We start from the raw sequence: 20,890 nt of genomic DNA, 5'->3' as shown, positions 1-20,890 counted from the left end.
AAGAAAAAGATAAAATATATGAACAAACAAAATGGCAATGAATATGTATCTATCGACAATGGAATCTACAAACAAAATGAATAGGTAGAACAGAAACATTCTCATAGATACAGAGAACATTTTGTTGGTTGCCAGTTGGGAGGGGTGTTGGAGGAATGGGTGAAAAAGGTGAAGGGATTAAGAAGTACAAATTCATTGCTAGACTGACAAACCTCAAAGGGAAAGGGGTTGGGGGTGGGATGAAATAAACCAAAGAACTTATATGCATAACCAATGGACACAGACAATAGTGTGGGAAAAGGCGGGAGGGGGCGGGAGTAAGGAGGAGGGGGTCAATGGGGGAAAAATGAGGAACATCTGTAATACATTCAACAATAAAAATTTAAAGAAAATATTTTAAAAGAAAAGAAAAATAAAATTCTAAAAAAACAAAATAAAAAAAATAAAATTGATATTATAAAGATAAATGCATTTTTACCACCAAGTACTCTAAATTTTCTGTCTTCTTGAAGTGAAGATGAACATAGATTACACACAAAGTCATTTCTTATTGTTGCAGATTCTGTAGCACCAGGCACATGTACTCTTATATACTGAAATCCTGAAAAATAGAAAACAGAAGCAAGCGAAATTTGCTTTTGAATTTAGCTATGCACTTTCAATCCTTTAAAAATTAATTCAAAGTATAATTAATTCAATTTTGCATGTGGGTTCAGAGCAGTTCAATTAACATTTATTGCATGGCTATTTCTTGCCCAACACTGTGCTAAGGCACTGGTGTATGGATAAACACACAATTTCAATAGGCAGCAATAGGAAACACAATTTCAGTATGCAGCATTCATTTACAGAGTGTTCATAGAGAAGAGAGGAGAGGCATCCAACCCAATGAGAGGTGGGGATGAACGGGAAAGATGTCCTGGAGAAGGAGTAAAATGAAGTTAAGCCAAAAGTTGAAAGAAGATATTACATGGAGTGGGAATGGCATGAACAAACACTCATGAAACAATGTGAGTAGAACAAGTACTTCAGCAATACAAGAGCACCCTGTTAAGTGGGTGTGAGAGGAGGGAAAAAAAGAATGCATTTCAACGTATAAACACTGGAGACACCAAATTTCCTAACATTCTTTCTACACTGTGAATATGTTAGTACTAACTGTAAACATGATTTAGGATTAAACAATAAATTGCTTAATGTTTTGATTTTACATTTTAATATTTACCTTTTGAAAGAGGGCATGCTTCATCCGAACAAAGAAATCTTGCTCCTTGTGTATACTTGGTTACAGTTGTCATTGCAATCACAATTCCTTGAATCATGTAAAATCTTTGAGATGTATAATCAAGCGGAAACTCACAAAAATTAAGACTATAACTTGGCAAAGGAGGTAAATGTGTTAACTTCAGCACTATATTAATCTAATAAAAAGATAAAAATGGTATTAATAAAAACTACAGATCCAAATTGACTTGCATTATAATATATGTGTATTTGTAGGGTAAAGCAAGTAAATGATTTGTTAGTGTTATTAGAAACTGAAATGTTAAGCATAAAAGAGATTTAAATATACAATTAAAGATGCAAAACCCGTATAATCTACATTTTAATTTAAAATATCATTATGGCCCTGGCCAGTTTGGCTCAGCAGTTAGAGTGTTGGCCCTCAGACCAAAGGGTTGCCAGTTTGATTCCTGGTCAAGGGCATGTACCTGGGTTGCAAGTTCGATCCCCAACCAGAGGGTTTGTGCAGGAGGCAATCTGTCAATGTGTCTCTCTTACATCTAAAAAGAACCAGGGATCCTCAGGGGAAATGGCTGATTCCAGGTCTAGGGCAGAAAATATACCTGATGGACCTGGTACATCTCCTTGTGCCAGAAACCAAAGGAGCTATAAAAAAAACTAACAAAATAGCCCTGGCTGGGTAGCTCAGTTGGTGAGAGCATCATCCCAATATGCCAAGGTTGCGAACTCGATCCATGGTTAGGGCACATACCAATGGCCCAGGCCAGTTTGGCCCTGGTCAGCAGTTAGAGTGTCAGCCCGCAGACCAATGAGTTGCAGGTTCGATTCTAGGTTGCAGTTTGTCCCTGGCCCTGGTCAGGGTCATGCGGGAGATAGCCATTTGATGTGTCTCTCTCACATCGATGTTTCTTTCTCTCTCCCTCCCTCTCTCTCTCTCTCCCCCCTTCCCTCCCACTTTATCTGAAGAAAAATGGAAAAATATCCTCCAGTGAGGATTAAAAAAAAAAAAAGAATCAACCAGTGATTGTGTAAGTAGAACAACAAATTGATGCTCTCTCTCTCTCTCTCTCCTCCTCTCTAACTCTCCCCATCTCCTCTTTCTCTAAGACAAACAAACAAACCAAAACTAATGGGACGGGTCCAAAGGAGACAGGAGCAAACTTTAAAGAACTCTCAATGACCAAAGGTAGACTAATAAAAGCATTAAAAAGAATGACAAAGATTAATTGAAACATATCAGATATATTTAAAAGTTCATTTAAAATTAGGAGTCCCTCATAATTTTTTTAAAAAACAAAATAATAATTATTGGTCATCATTAGAAGCTAGATTTCAACTCATTCCTCTCAAAATTTATAAATGGAAATAATCAAACTTTTATTCTTTCTTGTACAAATTGTACTTCAAGGTAACCAAATAGTTGGTGAAATAAAACTTTTTTTTTAAAGCAAGACTTTTTGTGTTGTTGTTTTTTTTTTTTAAATGTTTTTATCAATTTTTAGAGAGAAAGGGAGAGGTAGAAACATCAATGTGAGAGAGGAACATTGATCAGTTCCCTCCTGCACACCCCCTACTGGGGATCCAGCTGGCAACCTGGGCATGTGCCCTGATAGGGAATGGAACCAGGCCCTCTCAGTCCATGAGACAATGTTCAATCCGCTGAGCCACACTGGCTGGGCAATAAAACTTCTCTTATAGAATAATTTCAGCTAATAAATTCTGAAAGGATGCTAAAGTTAGAAAAATCACAATTTTGCAACTCCTAGTGAAATAATAGATTCAGGCAATGATCATCAATGGCTACAAAAACCATTAGGTGAAAGTTGATAGGAGACGATATATTGGAGGGATCTGGCTGACATCACCTGAACCTACTGTTCAATTATGGCATTGCTAAAATTGGGACAACAGGTAGTATAGTTCTCCTAATATAGTGTAAAATGAAATACATGAAACTGACTCTGATGTATTGTTGTCAAAATGAGTTGAATCTAAATCTAAGCAAGTCTTTTGAGCCAACTTCTATTTTCCAAAAATATGGGGAACAGGGGAATAAGTTAAATACAACAAGAGCATAATCAGACAAATTCAGATTACGAGACATTTTACGGGACAATTCACTAGTTTTTTCAAAAATTCAATGCTATAAAAAGAGAGGGGGAGAAAAATGGTTCTAGTTTAAGAGAAACTTAGTGAGATATAAGAACCAATTAAAATGTATAGACCTTGTTTTGATGCTGACTTGAACAAATCAACCTTGAGACATTCTTGAGGCCCCAACTTCGTAAATTTAAATACAGACTGGATAGCCCTGACTGGCATTGCTCAGTGGTTAGAGTGTCAGCCCATATACTGAGGGGTTGCAGGTTTGATTCCCAGTCAAGGGCAGGTTCATTCCCACCCAGTCAGAGCATGTGCGGAAGGCAACCAATCAATGTGTTTCTCTTACATTGATGTTTCTCTCTCTCTACCCCCTTCTTCTCTTCCTTCCATTCTCTAAAAATCAATGGGGAAAAATATTCTCAGGTGAGGATTAATAAATATGGACTGGATATTATAATGATACCAAGGAATTATTGTTATTTTTGTAAGGAGCAATAATGGCATTGTGGTTATATAAGAAAAATATCAAGAGATAAACCAAAGAACTTATATGCATACATGCATAATCAATGGACATAGACAACAATACTGTGAGGGGGGTGCGGGAGCAAGGAGGAGGGTGTCAATGAGGAAAAAAGGAGAAACATCTATAACAAAAATAAATTAATTTTTTAAAAAAGAAAGAAAGAAAAATGTCCACAATTTTTAGAAGTTGATACTAAACTATGTAAGGGTGAAATAATAGAATATCTAGGATTTATTTTAAAATATTTCAGAAAAGGTATTGATAATGCAGGTATGGCAAAATATTGTAAACTATTAAATCTGAGTGATAGATATATGGAGGTTTGTCATTATTCTCTTTATTTTGGAGCATGCTTGAAATATTTTATTATCAAAATGTTTAATGTTATAAGTGATAATATAAAAAGCAAATAAGTGTATGTAAGATATTCCATTCAACTTTGAAAAATTTACTTAAAAAAAAATTTTTTTTATCCTCACCCAAGGACATTTTCTCATTTTTTGTTCAGATAGAGTGGGAGGGAGAGAGAGGAAGAGCGAGGGAGAGAGAGAGAAAACATTGACGTGAAAGGGACACATCGAGTGGCTGCCTCCCGTATGACCCAATCAGGGCCGGGAACAAACTGCAACTGAGGTATGTGCCCCTAGCGGGAACCGAACCCGGGTCTCTCCGGACCGCAGGCCGACACTCTAACCGCTGAGCCAAACTGGCCAGGGAAAAAAATCTACTTCTTTAATAAACAAAAAAGAATATAAAAATATTTATTTACAAGTCATCTTAAAAACATTGTACCTTAGCCTGGCCAGTGTGACTCAGTGGTTGAGCATCGACCCATGCACCAGGAGGTCACCGGTTGATTCCCAGTCAAGGTACAAGCCCAGGTTGTGGGCCAAAACCCCAGTGAGGGGCATGCAGGAGGTGGCCAATCAATGTTCTTTCTCATCGCTGTTTCTATCTCTCTCTCCCTCTTCCTTCCCCTCTCTCTAAAAATCAATAAAAGAAAATTATTGTACCTTAGTTTTCTTTGTTAAATTTAATTAACACTTACTTGAGTTTCAGTCTGTAATTGTCCAATTAATGAGAGAGTCTTAACAGCAATAAAACAGACCTGTGATTTCAAACAAACAAAAAAGTTACCAAAAATTTCATGTGGCTTTAAATTATTTCTTTCTTTAACTTACTGACTGAAAAACTTGAGCAGCTTTTAAAGGATGATGTAAAATGTGATTTCCAAGTTCAGCATCTAATTCAACAACATCAGAGGGGTTTATTAAAATATTGAATCGATAGACAGCATAACTTTGCTTTGAATCTGTAAAAATACACAAATATAAAAATGAAGATAGTTATATGCAGGTATTTATTTTAGAGTTTCTGAAATAAAGTCACCTTTGCTGAACATACCATTGTAGTACTTGCAATGATCTATAAACTTTTGGAGCCCTCCACTTCTGTCAAGATAGATAAGGGCTGCCTCTTTCATTTTTAGATCTGACATTTTCTCCTAGTTAATGATTCTTCTCTGTTACTAATTGATTAAACCACTGACTGGTAAAGACTACAGATGAGAACACCTAGGAAAAAAAAGTAATTAAAATGTACACTTAAGATCTTTGATAATACTTTACAAGCTATGCAACTTAAAATTGACAGTGAAGTAAAACAAAATAAAATTTCCACCTTTAAGAAATTCCTATCCAAAGGGAAACAAAACTTTGTTTTCTTTTTGCCAAATAACATGTTTATCAAAACTAGGTTGCAAGATTGCAAACTCAAATGTCTCTTTAGAGTAGGTATTAAAAAAGAAATGCTGGCTGAAATAAATATTGGATGATGAGGTCCACAAGCAGGTGTTGTTTAAAATATAAAAGTGGCAAAAGTTATTTTATAAATTCAATCTAAGCAACAAAGTGTAGTTAACCTAAGAAATCTGAGAACTTGGTTCTAGACTCAGCATTTCCTAGCTGCTATAAGAAATCAAAATGAAAGAGTTGTATTAGATGATAAAACCTCTTCTGGCTTTAAATGTTCTATCAGTGACCAACATAAAAAAAATAAACCATAGCAACAAGAGTGGAATATGTACAATTTATACTTAACAGCAAACATAACTGGAAACAGTATCTGCCAATAATTTGTAAGTGCTAGGGGTAAAATGATTACAATTGGATCCTGCTTTCAGGGAGTTGTCAATTTAGAGAAGTCAGAAATAATGACCATCACATTTATTCATAATTAAATATTTATTGGGCATTTACTATTTATTGGATACCAGATTCTCCTAGGAACTGGAGGTACAAATGAGTAAAATATGGCCCCTATTGTTCAGAAAGAGTGTAGTGAAGGATGACAGATATGTAGGAACAACATACATGTATTAAATAGTTCACAAAATTTGGGGTGATCCTTGTGTTGGGGTCATGTTTTCTACTGTCTCAGGACATTTTGATTTAACATGTTGAGTTCATAGGGAAGAAGCAATGCATTCTACTTTAAAGGTGACATTTGGTAGATGAGTCAGATTTCACTAAGTGGAGGAAAGGTGGAGAGAGGAGAGTTTTCCAAAGATAGGGGTAACCTCCCCTTTCCCGTTTGCAAACCTACACTGTTGAATCCAAATCCCTACTACTTGGAGTTTAGGGCACTTATCAAAGAAAAGTAATTGAGACTGTGTCCTTTTCACTATTATATAGGGAAGACACTTAAGGTTTCATTTCTGTGTGGCCGTAAATTCGGAAGATAATCTTAAAGTGGATGCTGTGTTCAGGACATGACATCTGTGCTTCATTAGGACATATTTCTGGGGCTGAATGGAGGCTAAAGAAATGATTGGGTGAGGCTTAATCAAATTATGAAAGCTTTTGAAGTCCATGATCATCATATAGACAAAGAGAAGCCATCAACGTTTTTAACAAGTACTATGGTCAGATTTTTATTTTGGAAATCAGTGCCTGCCGTCAGCATGGGAAATGCGCTGGATAGAGGAAGAGTCGACCATCCATTTCTAGCTATTGACAAAGTCCTAAGGGATGGAGGGGCCCATGGAGGGCGTTAGAACTGAGCCGGCAAGTGAATTTTCAACACGGGTGCGGGTGGGTGCTGCTGCCCTAATGGGAACGCTGAACCCCGGGGGAGGGCGGGAACATGCTAAGGTTAAAGTTCACTGGAGGGAGTCTGTCTCTGACGGGCTCCGGGGGCAGACACCCAGAGAAGCACCAGGATCTCGCGAACTGATTCAGTAGCTTAAAAACAGCTGGGCGCAGCTCTGGGCATCACCTGGTAAAGCGGAGGTCCTGGCGTGGCCGGGGGAAGCGGAGGACAGGACCTGGACGCCGGTGGGGAGCGTTCAGCGAACGTGGATCAAATTCTAGCAGCCTTCTCAGTCCAAAGAGCCCAAGTGCTGGTTCACCTGGAACACGAGCGGGTCGTGTCCTCGCTCCCTTTCGCGTCAGCAGGAAAACTCCTCACAACTAAAGCGGCCGAAAGCGAATCCGGCCTCACACCCTGGGGAGCAGGACCCCTCCCATCCACAGCACCGACCTCCGGGACTGCGGACCTCTGCCCAGCAGTGCGTTACACCCACTCTCGCACCCACCGACCTCCGCCAGCCGCGCGTCACCCCGAGGGTGAGACCCAAGGAGGCCCTAACACGCATGCGCGCACCTTTTGGCCGTTGGCGGCAGCGCGGGGGCTGCCGGGACCGCGCCTCCCAGTCACCAGGGCAACTAGGCCCACGGGCGCTCCACCCCTTCAATCACTCCCGCTCCCTCCGTGCAAAGCAGAGAGAAAAAGATAAAAACTCTTGATTGTTACTGTTATCGCAGGCCAACGACAGCGTCTACGTCTGTTAAAAAAGGTAAAATTTACTGGTGGGATGCAAAATGGTGCACTTGGTAAAACATTCCGGGACTACCTTAAAAGATTAAACATTTAATTACTTACTGTATGACCCAAAATTCCAAGCCACATGTTATATACATTATACAGATATGAATTTGAAACACATGTTCACATAAAAATTTATACATAAATGTTCATTGTATTATTAGTAGCCCAAAAGTGGATAAAGTGTGGTATATCCATACAACGGAGTTATTTGGCCATAAAAAGGACTGAGGTTCTTATACATGCTACAATATTGATGAGGCTTGAGAACACTGCAAAGTGAAAAGACCAAATATTGTAATTCTGTTTATATGAAATGTAGAAAACAGGCAAATCTGTACAGAGAAGGTAGTCTTCCTCATATAGATCTTTTTTTTTAAAATTTATTTTTGTTATAGATGTTTCTCTTCCCCTCCCCCCCATCGACACCCTTCCTCATATAGATCTTACACGTATTTTTAGTATTACTACCCATTTATTTGGGGGAGGGGGTGCTAAATGGTGGTGTTTTCTTGCTTGTTTTTAATTTTTTTCACTACCATGTAAATAGTGTTTTTAATTTCAAACTTTTTATTGCTGATATATAAGAAAATGATTTTTGTATTTTAACCTTGTAATCATGCAGTCTTGCTATAATCATTAGGTTCCAGAACTTTGCAAAGTTCTATTGGATTTTCTACAAAGATATTCATGTAATCTGCAAACAAGAACAGTTTATTTGCTTTTGAGGTCTAATTTTTGATATCTAATTGAAGCATACTGCTAGGGGATATTTTACTAGAGTAAATTAAGTGTTGGTGTTCAACATTAATGTATTACTAAGAAAGTAAACTGTTATTGTCACATTATGACCATCATAAGAGAAAAATTCAGCACTGCAAGGGTATGTCAACCAACTACTATCTGGAAAGAACTGAAAATACCCAACAGGAGATTGAATTTGACCATGAGTGTGGGTGTTTTCCTGTACATGAGCCTCTGGATTCCATGAGCTAAACATAAAACACTTAACTACTGACAACTCATTGTAGATTTTCTCACAAAGACTGAACTAATATTGAAGTGGAAATCTCTGTTCCTTAATAAAGTGAAAATGTTTTAGAAAAAAATGATGAATCTATAATATATATAACTGGAGAGAATTTACAGTAATACCTCCCATGTCTGCATGCAAAGTTTCTAAAATCACCATATCTGGTTCTTCCAGTTAAGTGGGGTTACATAGAGTGATGTTATTCTTTGTTTTACACAATTCCCTCAAGATTCATATGATGATCCATCATTTTCAGAACATTATGTAAAAACAACTTTTTAGTATAGGACCCTTTGGTTGGCTACTTGATTGCTGTATCACGCTTACTTTATACTTCTCTATTGGCTTTTTTTCTTTGTGTAACATTGTTTTAAATTATTCTCCACTATCCTGACTTTGAAGAACTAAAAAGTTACATTTTGAGACAGCTATATTTTTTATTTAATTATCTCTGTAAAAATGGGTATAACTTAAGGAAACAATAAATGAGAAATATTTTCGTGTAGGAAACCTTTCAACTATTGAGTATGTTTAAAGGGTTAAAAATGATTGATTATACAATATTGGTAAGACACAAAAATATTTAATGAATTATATAAATCTTTAACTGAAATGCATTCAGGGGAGTTAGAGAGTAATTTATCTTAGTATTAGGCGAGTAAAGAACAAAGTGGCAGTGAAGAAAGCCTATCTTTTTATAGCAGTGAATCCTTTTGATTCACATAGCTTTGTTCAGTTGCTCAAAACTTGGAATATCATCACTTCAAGGTACTCAAGCCACCTGAAACACACCAATGTACATTTTAGGGTTTCAAATAAAGGAACAATCACCTTGGGATATAGAATAATCTAGTAATTTATACATGTCCAAATGTTTAGTTAAAATTTTACTTGCCTTCTTCACACATATATATGTAATTCATTTTGTAATGACTACTGTAACCATCATCAATTTTAATTTAAAGTAATGACAGGTATTAGATGATCATTACTCTTTTTGCTAGTTTAATTTTTTTTCTAAAATATATATTTTTTTCTTTTTCCTTTATTGATTTTGCAGAGAGAGGAAGGGAGAGGGAGAGAGAGATCGAAATATCAATGAGAGAACATCAATTGGCCACCTCCAGCATGCCCCCTACTGGGGATCAGGGCCACAACCTGAGCACGTGCCCTGACTGGGAATCAAACTGTCGACCTCATGATGCATGGGTTGATGCCCAATCACTGAGCCACACTGGCTGGGCTTTGTTTGCTAGTTTTATTATAGTATGTAAGATTTATATTTTTTGAGATCCGAAAAATATCAATATTCCATTTTAAATTTGTTCTTAAAAATATACAATATTGCACTTTAATTTTTGGAAGTTTAATTAAGGAGTGACTGAGTATAAAAAAATCATACAAGAAACTAGTTTTTATTTTGCTTTACAATAAGCAAAGAGCTTTGTGTAAAAGCAAAACTTACAGTAGTGCCAAATAAACAAAATATTTACAGTGTTGCTATTAATGTCTTACCTGTAAAGGAAGATTCAGTGTATTGAATACAAATATTAATCAAAGAAAAGCATACTCCCCACCCTGCATTCTGTTGAACATTTTTTTTATTATTATTATCCTCACCCAAGGACATTTTTGCATTTATCTTCAGATACAGTAGGAGGGTGAGAGGGAGGAAGAGAGAGAGAGAGAGAAACATCAATGTGAGAGAGACACATCGACTGGCTGCCACCCACACAACCCCAACTGGGGCTGGGGATGAACTGCAACCAAGGTATATGCTCTTAGCAGGAAATGAACCCGGGTCTCTCTTTGGCCGCGGGTCAATGCTGTAACCGCTAAGCCAAAACGGCCAGGGCGCTGCTGAACATTTTAAAGCCAAAGAGTATTGGTGTGAAACACTTCTGTGATTTCTTTCTCAAGAGAAAATACATGGAAAGAATGCTTGTTCTTGAAGCATCTAAACTGGGTCACTAAACTCTTTCACCAGGTTTCCTACATGACTTGAAACATCTCTAAACTAAAAGTCAGAATTCCAAGACCAGCATTCTTTTTTTAGTTTTTCTGTAGCTATATTCTTTTACACAATTACAAGTACACATGTTAGTTGGTTTTTAGTTATGACTTTAAGGTCAATTTCCTGTACATTTTCTGATACATAAGATATTGGCTAGGCATCTGATTTTTAACTTCTTTTACACTATAGTGAAACTGTATACATTTATACTGATCCAGAATTTGCTATTCTACTTTTTAATTCCCGATTAGGTAAATACTCTAGAAAGCTCAGTATTTTTCATTTGTCAACTAATTGGGGAGACAGTTGTTGTTTTTTTCCCTCACCCAAGGACATTTTTCCATTTTTTATTCAGATAGAACAGGAGGGAGAGAGAGGAAGTGAGAGAAGGAGAAACATCGATGTGAATGGGACACATTGAGTGGCTGCCACCCACACGGCCCAACCAGGGCCGGGGACAAATCGCAACCGAGGTACATGCCCTTAGCGGGAACTGAACCCAGGCCTCTCTGGACTGCAGGCCGACACTCTAACTGCTGAGCCAAAATGGCCAGGGCAGGAGACAGTTTTGAAAAGCTATTTGCAAAACTAAGTACCAAGATTTAGACCTACTTTACAGTATATTACACATCCAAAAGACCAAAAAGAACATAAATAGGATGTATTTGTAATATAAATACATGACAGAGCGACATTCATTTTGGAACCACCTTAAAAAAAAATCCAGCAGTACTTCATTACTTCAAATCTTTGGGAATGTTTAAAATGCCAACTATTAAACGTTTACTTTTACTCCAGAGGAAAAATAATTTACAAATTTAAATTGGTATTTCAAAAGCAAAAGATTTCCTTTTGTCACTTTTTTCTTTTTATTGATTTTAGAAAAAGAGAGAGAAAGAAGAGACATCCATTTGTTGTTCCACTTATTTATGCATTCACTGGTTGATTCTCCTTTGTGTCCTATCCAGGGATCGAACCCACAACCTTGGTCAGTTGGGACAGTGCTCTACCCAACTGAGATACCTAGCCAGGGCCTTTTTTTGTTACTTCTTAATTTGATCTGCAGAATGAACAGTTTTGAAAGTGTTAATTAGCAGCCAATGTATTAACTATGCTTTTACATTTTAATCCTACCAAGACTAAGTATGGCAAGCAGTAATTTATTATGGACAGATATGGTTTCTTCTTAAACAACCACATACCAATTGCATAGCTCTGATCTGAGGACAAAGGTCAAAGTAGAGAGTTATAAAGGCATTAATGTATGTTAACTGAACTGAAACAGACTGTTGAAAAACAGTCTATCTTCAGCAGATATTAGTGTAAACTTAGAGGGGGAAAACAGTCATCAGCAAAAGTTTTCTTTAAAAATAGGTTAATATCAAGAACAATAGCTTTTAAAATTTCTGTTTAAAAATAAGCTTAATAAACAAGACTACAAATTTTAATTCAAAACTTAGCTCTTTGAAATGCCCTATTTTCTTGCATACAGCAGAAAATACATTTTTCATAGTTGTTAACATTACATGTAAAAATGAGGCACTAGTTAAACGTATTTGAATGTATTCACACAAACAGGAATTTCAGTATCATCTGTACGTAGACCTATATTTGCTCAATGGTTTCCGGATGGCAAAATGTTCACAAAAATAAGTCTTCTGAAGGAGGTGCATAAGAGAAACCAACGAATGCATCATCAGCCTCCAGTACGCTGGCGTTCACTATAGAATAATCAGTAGACACACACACAGAATATGGAACTGTTTCTTCCGTAAATGCAGCATCAAAGTTCCTAATATCATCTGGTCCTGCCTAAAACGTCAAAGGAATACTGTTATTCACCTTAGCTTTTTCCATTAATTTAGTTCTTCATTAAAAACCCTTTTTGAATTTGTACATTTATTCTTGGCAAGTTCAGATGTCGTCTTATGTCATCATCGCTTTGAAACATTTTCTGCTTTTATTACTTAGGTGAGGTCCATCTAACAGGTAATGTTCTTACTATTGGGTGGAGGGAAGACGGATAATGGTGAGGAATTAAGAGTCCTTACCTATGTTAATATGAATCTCAGTCCTTGTAACTGACACCCTTTCTCTCTACCCATCACCTCTACGTTTAGAAAAAGGGTTCAGGTAGGTTTTCAGGACAGCACTCTGAATTTCAGCTTCCATTAAATGTCTGTTCATCCAGTTTCTCAATTCTGGGTAGGTGAAGTATTTTAATGAAGGAATGAAGGGGTTGAAAGTAAAACTGTGAAAGGTCACTCTTGTGCCACAGAGGTCATTAAGCATTCAGCTATGACACCCTTATCTCTAATGGCCTGAGAGGACCAGGAAACTGGGAATAAAGCAGTGTATCTGCTTAGGCTCAAAGGCAGTTGTTCTTAGTCTTTTTTTTTTATCTTCACCTGAGGACATTTTTCCATTTTTTGTTCAGATAGAGTGGGAGGGATAGAGAGGAAGAGAGAGAGAGAGAGAGAGAGAGAGAGAGAGAGAGAAACAACAACGTGAAAGGGACACATTGAGTGGCTGCCTCCCACACGACCCAACCAGGGCCAGGGACAAACTGCAACTGAGGTACGGGCCCTTAGAGGGAACCGAACCTAGGTCTCTCTGGACCGCAGGCTGATGCTCTAACCACTGAGCAAAACCAGCCAGGACATTAGTCTTCTTTTATAAATTTGATACAAGTGAATGGCCTATCCCTTTCCAATGTATTTACAGATAAAAACTGGGCTACAAATTCACTGTTAAAGCCCATCCCTGAAGTTCTAGTTAGCACTGCTCTAAGAGAAAGGGAAGCCTTAAAACGTTCAGGTCACCAAGTCTAATCAAGGTGAACAGATAGGGATTCAAAGCAGATATTATAAGCTGAGAATACAGTTAGCCTGGTAGGTCTACAAACAGCAAAGACCAGGGGAAACCCAGAATGTTTATCCTTCTACATGAGAAATACACCCACAGAGGAAAATAAATACTAGGAAAAAAAAGGTGTGTGTGTGTGTGTGTGTGATGTCATCAAATTCTTACATACAACTATAGAAAGCTCTGGAATAAGACTAAGATTTCAGTTCTGGCTGTGAATTTTGCTAGCTGTATTCTTTATATAAACTACTAGCTCTGTGAGCTTGTCTCTTGTGTGAAATAAGAATACTGCCACCCACCTGTTAAAAGTTGTTGTGAGGATTTGATGCATTAATACTTAAAATTCCCAGAATCTGACATGTAGAAGATACTCAATAAAGAATGACAAATATGCCCTGGCCAGTTTGGCTCAGCAATTAGAGCATCGACCAGAGGACCGGAGAGTCCCGGGTTCAGTTTCCACTAAGGGCATGTACCTTGGTTGCAGTTTGTCCCTGGCCCCGGTTGGGGGCATGTGGGTAGCAGCCATTCAATGTGTCTCTCTCTCCCTCTCGCTCTATCTGAAGATAAATGCAAAAAAGGTCCTCGGGTGAGGACAAAAAAAAAAAAAAGACAAATGTTCTTTTATCTGACTTTATGAATATTTTGAGAATGCCCTTATGGCTAGAACTGATAGGGATAATACTTTATTTCTTTTGTTAAGAGTGAGGGAGGTCTCTATCTTCAAAATTCTCAAACTCTAGTTCTGAACTTTATCTAAACTGTGGGACAGTTACTTAATATGTTCTGTGCCTGAGTTCACTCATCAGTATTACGTGTAAAATAACAGTACTATTTAATAGGACTGTTGTCAGGGTGAAGGAAAAGGATACAACTATTGAGAACAGTGAATGAGAATATCGATAACCTTATCCTCTATAGCTAACTTTTTTTTTTTTATCCTCACCTAAGGACATTTTTTGCATTTATCTTTAGATAGAGCGGGAGGGAGAGAGGGAGGAAGAGAGAGAAACATCGACGTGAGAGACACATCGAGTGGCTGCCACCCACACGACCCCAACGGGGGCCGGGGACAAACTGCAACCGAGGTACGGGCCCTCAGCAGTAACTGAACCCGGGACTCTCTGGTCCGTGGGCCAACGCTCTAACCACCGAGCAAAACCAGCCAGGGCTATAGCTAACTTTTTTATTTCTGTTAATCTGTAAGGTGAAAAACAATAAACTGTTAGGGTTTTATTTTGCATTTCTTCAACTGTCAGTGAGTCTGAACACCTTTACATATATTTAAAAACCACCTTTACTTTTCTGTAATTGCATATCTGTGTCCTGTGTCCACGTTTCTAGTGGTTGTTGGTCTTTTTTTTCTCCTTGACTTATAAAAATACTTTATTTACTAAGGAAATTTTCCCCAGTTTCTTATTTGCAGTTTTTTTTCATGCAGACATTTCTAAATTTTATGTGGTCAAATTTACCATTTATTTCCCTCTTATGGCTTCTGTGCTGTGGGTCTTGCTTTAAAAAGTTCAATTAATTAATCATAGAAGAGCAGGGATCCAAACCTGCAGGTATCTGACTCTGAAGTCAACAGTTTCCATTTCCAGTGTAGCTCAGGAGGAGTCCCTAACTTTTTAATGTGCCTGCCTGATGACCCATCTATTTGCAAATAACTTAACTCAGTAGGCTCTCAATATAAGGAGAAAAATTAAATTATTTTAAAATCCTCACCCGAGGATACTTTTCCATGGATTATTTTTAGATATAGTGGGAAGGAAGGCACGCGTGCGAAAGAAAGAGAGTGAGCGAGAGAGAGAGAAACATAGATGTGACAGAGACACATCAATTTGGATGCCTCTCATACAACCCTGACTGGGACTGGGGATCAAACCCAAAACCGAGGTAACGTGCCCTTGACTGATAATAGAACCCACGACTCTGTGGTCTGTGGGCTGAGGTTCTAACTGCTGAGCCAAACTGGCCAGGGCTAAAGATCCAAGGTTCTTATTGCAAACACTAGAAATTAGGGACAGAAATTGTCCCTACTGGATTCATGTCTGAAACAGTCACTCCTGGATGAAAGTCAATCTACAAAAACTGTTATGTTTTTGTACAATATCACACCTATTGATACCAACTATGCGCTATGCACTCAAGCTGACCTTTAACAAAATCTGAGCAGAATAATTCTTATTTAGTCTGATTTATAGGTATGAAAATTATACCTCATGGTTACTTCAATTTGCATTATTTTTTAAAACCTATTTAGCTCATCTCTTATTCCTGCTCAAAGAAATACTTCACAATTATTGTACTGGAAGATATTTTTATCAGTCTAATATAACTATAATCTTACTGGTCATCTCGAAGTTATCAGTTATACTAGACAACCCTGAGTGACATATTAGCAAATATTTACATAATGATTCAATTTCATTCAGGTTGGATTTTGAAATTTTGGCTAAAATTATGATGAGTGCCTGGTTGATTTGGCTCAGCAGTTTGAGCACTGGCCCTCAGACTGAAGGGTCAAGGGTTCAATTCCAATCAAGGGCATGTGCCTGGATTACAGGTTTCTCCTGCCCTGACTAGGGCTGTGTGGGATGCAAACAATCGATGTGTCTCACTCAACGTCGATGCTTGTTTCCCCCACTCCCCCCCTCCCTCCCTTCCTTCCACTCTGTCAAATATTTTTTTTAAAAAAATCAATGAAAAAAAAACATGTTTAAAATAAAAACAATTATTTTGAGCTATGGTTCTACATTTCATTATTTTAGAAGAAAGGACTTGGATATATACTTACCACATTAGGATTAAACGGTGGTGGAATCTTCTTTTGTACAAGGTCATTCCAATTGAGTGATTCAAAAAAGGGATGATTCTGAATTTCAAGCTAGAATATTAAAGAAAAAAAAAATTTAACTAATGCTGAAGAATACATTTTAAGTATTTACTGAAAAATATTATGAAGCCAAATGATTACTACTTTGTCCCTCAATAATTCTTTTTAGATACATGTTTATGTTATTCACGTGGCAAAATGGTACAGCAGAAAGACTACCTGAGCAGACATGACAGACTTTATCCTCTTCACTACCATAGTTTCTTCAAAGGTAAAATGAAGTTAACATTTTTTCCCTAGATACTTAAAGGGTTTAGGATAAATGGAAAATATAAAAATAATATATAGAGTGCTCATACAACTCCACAAAAGGAAGACAAAGAACCCAATTAAAAAATGGGCAGAGGAACTACATAGACACCTCTCCAAACAGGACACACAAATGGCTAAGAGACATATGAAGAAATGCTCATCATCACTAATCATCAGAGAGATGCAAATTAAAACAACAATGAGGTATCACCTCACACCTGTCAGAATGACCGCCATCAACAAATCATCAAACCACAAGTGTTGGCGAGGGTGTGGAGAAAAGGGGACTCTAGTACACTGCTGGTGGGAATGCAGACTGGTGCAGCCACTATGGAAAACAATATGGTGTTACCTCAAAAAATTAAAAATTGAACTTCCATTTGAACCAGTGATCCCACTTCTAGGAATATACCCTGAGAAGCCTGAAACACCAATCAGAAAGAATATATGTACCCCCATGTTTGTAGCAGCACTATTTACAATAGCTAAGATCTGGAAACAGCCCAAGTGTCCATCAGTAGACGAATGGATAAAAAAGCTGTGGTCCATATACACAATGGAGTACTACGCAGCTGTAACAAAGAAAGATCTCTTATCCTTTGAGACTACATGGAGGGACCTGGAAAGCATCATCCTAAGCGAAACAGGGCAAACAGAGAAAGACAAGTATCATATGATCTCACTTATTTGTGGAATATAATGAACATAACCGTCTGAGGAATGGGGTAGTCCCAGAGACGTGGAAGTGGGGTACATACTGACAATCCCCAGAGGAGGGGGTGGTGGGGGAGAGATAAACCACAGAACTTATATGCATGTATGCATGAACAGTGGACATGGACAACAAACAAACTGGGGACAGGGCAGTGGGGGGAGGGGGGAATCAGTAGGGGAAAAAGGAGAAACATCTGTAACAAAAATTAATTAATAAAAAATTAATTAATTAAAAAAAAGAAAATATAAAAATAAGAGTGGTAAAAAAAAGTACTACATAGGTACAAAAATTATTATTATTATCTGAATGGGGGAGATGAAGAAGTTAGACAAGAGACTTTAAACAGTGAGGCAGATAATGAGCTCTACTAGCAAAAGTATTCCACTCTGGGTTGCTACTATCAAAAGTTGGCATAGAACGGATTCCAGCTTTTTTTTTCCTGCAGGTGCCACACAAGTGTATAAAGTAGGACCCAACCTAGTTCGGTGGTTTAAAAAGACTTCTTAGAGAAAATGATGTCTGACCAGAGTCCTGAAAGATGAGTAAGAATTAGCTAGACAAGCTGATGGGAATGCAGAAGGGTGAAGCCACTGTGGAAAACAATATGGTGTTTCCTCAAAACATTAAAAATTGAACTGCCATTTCACCCAGTGATCCCACTTCTACAAATATATCCTAAGAAGCCTGAAACACCAATCAGAAAGAATATATGTACCCCTATGTTCATAGCAGCACTATTTACAATTGCTAAGATCTGGAAACAGCCCAAGTGTCCATCAGTAGATGAGTGGATGAAAAAGCTGCGGTACATATACACAATGGAACATTATGTAGCTGTAAGAAAGAAAGATCTAGTATCCTTTGAGATGACATGGAGGAACCAAGAGGGTATTATGCTAAGAGAAATAAGCCAAGAAGAAAAAGACAAATACCACATGATCTCATTTGTTTGTGGGATATAATGAACAAAAAAAGCTGATGAACAAACCAGACCCAGAATATGATTCAGACTGACAAACCTCAGAGGAGGGGGTTGGGATTGGGGAGGGATGAGATAAACCAAAGAACTTATATGCATGTAAGCATAACCAACAGACATAGACAACAATGGTTGGGTATGGGGGAGTGGGGGGGGGGCGGGACAGGGAGAAGGGTGTCTGCAGGGGAAAAAGGAGAAACATTTGTAAAATAAATAAATAAATAAGTAGACTGATTGATTGATTGATTGGGCTGCATCCAGAGATCGGGGGCATTTGCTCCCTTGTGATGCTCCCCCTCACTCCAAAAAAAAGAGAATTAGCTAAACAATGAGGTATGTGGGATACAAAACAAAAAAGCAACAAATGAATAAACTCTTAGACAGACAACAGATGGGTGGTTACTAGGGGGAAGAGGATAGGAGGAGGATGAAGAGACAAAAGGGTCAAAGATAGAGGGAGACTGGACTTTGGGTGGTAAGCACACAACGCAATATACAAATGATATACTACAGAACTGTACACCTGAAACTTATATAATCTTATTAGCCAATGTCACCCCAATAAATTAAAAAAAAAAAAAAGAATGAGGAGAGAACATTCCAGGCAGAATATGAAGGCCCTGAGGTGGCAAAGAGCTTAGCTCGGTCAAGGAAATGAGAATCCAGTGTGGTTGCAGTACAGGGAAAGTGGGGATGGTCACATAAGGTGAAACTCAAGAGGTAAGTGAGCCATATCATATGGGCCTACAGTAGGAAATTTTACATTTTATTCTAGTGATACAGGAAGCTATAAGGAGTTTTAGGCGGGGGGATGTCACAAATGTAAGCGTTTTTTGGTTTGTTTTTTAAGACTACTCTGACTGTAAAGGAGGAATGAACTGGAGATTCATAACAAGATTAAAATAAATAGCTACTGTTGTGGCCAAACAAAAGATGGAATTGCCAGGAAAAGAGGAGTAGCAAAGGGCATAGAGAGAAGTGTCTGGATATGAGAAAGATTTAGGGAGGCAAATACATCTGGATCTGGCTGACTGTTGAATGTGGAAGTAAGGAAGAGAGAAGAGTCAAGAATGACTCTATCATGGTAATCGAAATAAGTCAGATGAAAAGGACAGGAACCTATGATTTTACTCATATGTGAGATATAAAAAAAAAAGCAACAAATAAACAAAAAAGCAAACAGAAACCTCAGAGACACAGATAACAGTATGGTTACCAGAAGGCAAGGTGGGTGGGAGGAGGTTAAAGAGGGTAGAGGGAGTCAATTATATGGTGACAGAAGGAGACTAAACTTTGGATGGTGGGCACACAACAGATAATGTACAACACTCGAAACTTATATAATCTAATTAACTGATGTCACCCCAATAAATTTAATAAAAAGTATTTGAAAGTAGGGTTAGAAAAAAATTATTTAATATATTAAATTTACAGTCATATAAGAGACTACTGATACAGAAAGACAGATCTTCAGGATAAATAATAAAAGTGGGTATAGAACAGAGTATATTGTACCATCATTTGTGTAAAAAAAAATTGGTGTGGAGGAGATTGGTATTATCAAGTAGTTTGCTGAGAGGATAAAAAAAAGAAAAAAATACTGATAGTGATGACTTCTATAAAATAAGAAAAGGATCTGGGGTGGGAGGTTACATTTTTCATTGTGTACCCTGGAAAAGTATTTGAATTTTTTTACATGTATTTTCTGAAAGAACAAACACACACACAATAAATACATAAATGTAAAAAACAAACAAACAAAAGAATGACTCCCAGAGTTCTGACCTGAGGATCATGGAAGGAAGATAGCAGGAGTTCAACTCTGAACATGCTGTTTTGAGGTATTCTCAAGAAATCCAAGGGGTGGTGTTGAACAGGCAGATATGATATGAATCCAGAGTTCAGAAGAGAGGTCCAGACTGAAGATAAAAATGTGTGAGACAAAGGGAATACTGAGATTGTCCAGGAAGACAGCACAGTAGAAGAAAGAGGGTTTTAGGACAACCACGGGAACTGCAACACTCAATAGTCAAGTTGAAGAGGAGGAGCGCACACCGAAGATGATGGAAGGCCCAGAAATATAGGAAGGAAAGCACAAGACGAGTGTGTGCTCTTGCAGAAGCCTAGGGAACAAAAGAAAGCGTGTTGGGAGTTTAAATGCTGCTGAGAATGCAAGCTGAGGAACAGAAGTGTTCAGTAATTCTAGTAGCTATTTTGTGGTAAAATGAGAAATAAGATGAGATTGGGAAAGGGAGAATGCATACAGAAACTTGCAACGAATTTGGCTGTGAAGAAAAAAAAACAGTACTATCCTGCAGTATCGGCTCTCCTGAGTGGAGGGTTTTGGTTTAAAAAGAGGAGACTTGATTATGTTTAA

At 37.7% G+C, this 20,890-nt stretch overlaps 2 protein-coding genes across 13 annotated transcripts in view; both read right to left on the bottom strand.

Annotated features, from left to right (window-relative positions):
* MCMDC2 (minichromosome maintenance domain containing 2) overlaps positions 1-5,442 on the bottom strand; it is a 61,255-nt gene extending 55,813 nt beyond the window's left edge. For 5 of the 7 annotated variants that reach the window (XM_036264261.1, XM_036264263.1, XM_036264262.1 and 2 more), the window contains exons 1-5: positions 5,279-5,442; positions 5,056-5,186; positions 4,923-4,982; positions 1,226-1,421; positions 479-601 (exon numbers count right to left, since the gene is read on the bottom strand). In XM_036264261.1, the coding sequence (XP_036120154.1) occupies positions 479-601; positions 1,226-1,421; positions 4,923-4,982; positions 5,056-5,186; positions 5,279-5,372 (604 nt within the window). In that variant the 5' untranslated portion in view covers positions 5,373-5,442. Of the gene's footprint in view, positions 1-478; positions 602-1,225; positions 1,422-4,922; positions 4,983-5,055; positions 5,187-5,278 lie in introns of those variants that run through there. The other 2 variants (XM_036264264.1, XM_036264267.1) reach the window with 2 other exon arrangements.
* Positions 5,443-11,295: 5,853 nt separating this feature from the next.
* The window catches only part of LOC118631372 (serine/threonine-protein kinase Sgk3), a 127,791-nt gene continuing 118,196 nt past the window's right edge, over positions 11,296-20,890 (bottom strand). For 3 of the 6 annotated variants that reach the window (XM_036263668.1, XM_036263669.1, XM_036263670.1), the window contains 2 exons: positions 16,469-16,558; positions 11,296-12,618 (listed from right to left, as the gene is read on the bottom strand). In XM_036263668.1, coding sequence (XP_036119561.1) covers positions 12,448-12,618; positions 16,469-16,558 — 261 coding nt within the window. In that variant the 3' untranslated portion in view covers positions 11,296-12,447. The remainder of the gene's footprint in view (positions 12,619-16,468; positions 16,559-20,890) is intronic. The other 3 variants (XM_036263665.1, XM_036263666.1, XM_036263667.1) reach the window with 1 other exon arrangement.

The sequence above is a fragment of the Molossus molossus genome, unplaced genomic scaffold (assembly GCF_014108415.1).
Source record: "Molossus molossus isolate mMolMol1 unplaced genomic scaffold, mMolMol1.p scaffold_m16_p_16, whole genome shotgun sequence".
NCBI classification, from domain to species: Eukaryota; Metazoa; Chordata; class Mammalia; order Chiroptera; family Molossidae; genus Molossus; species Molossus molossus.
Note: the sequence above shows the minus strand (reverse complement) of the source record. Positions and strands in the feature narration are given on the sequence as shown.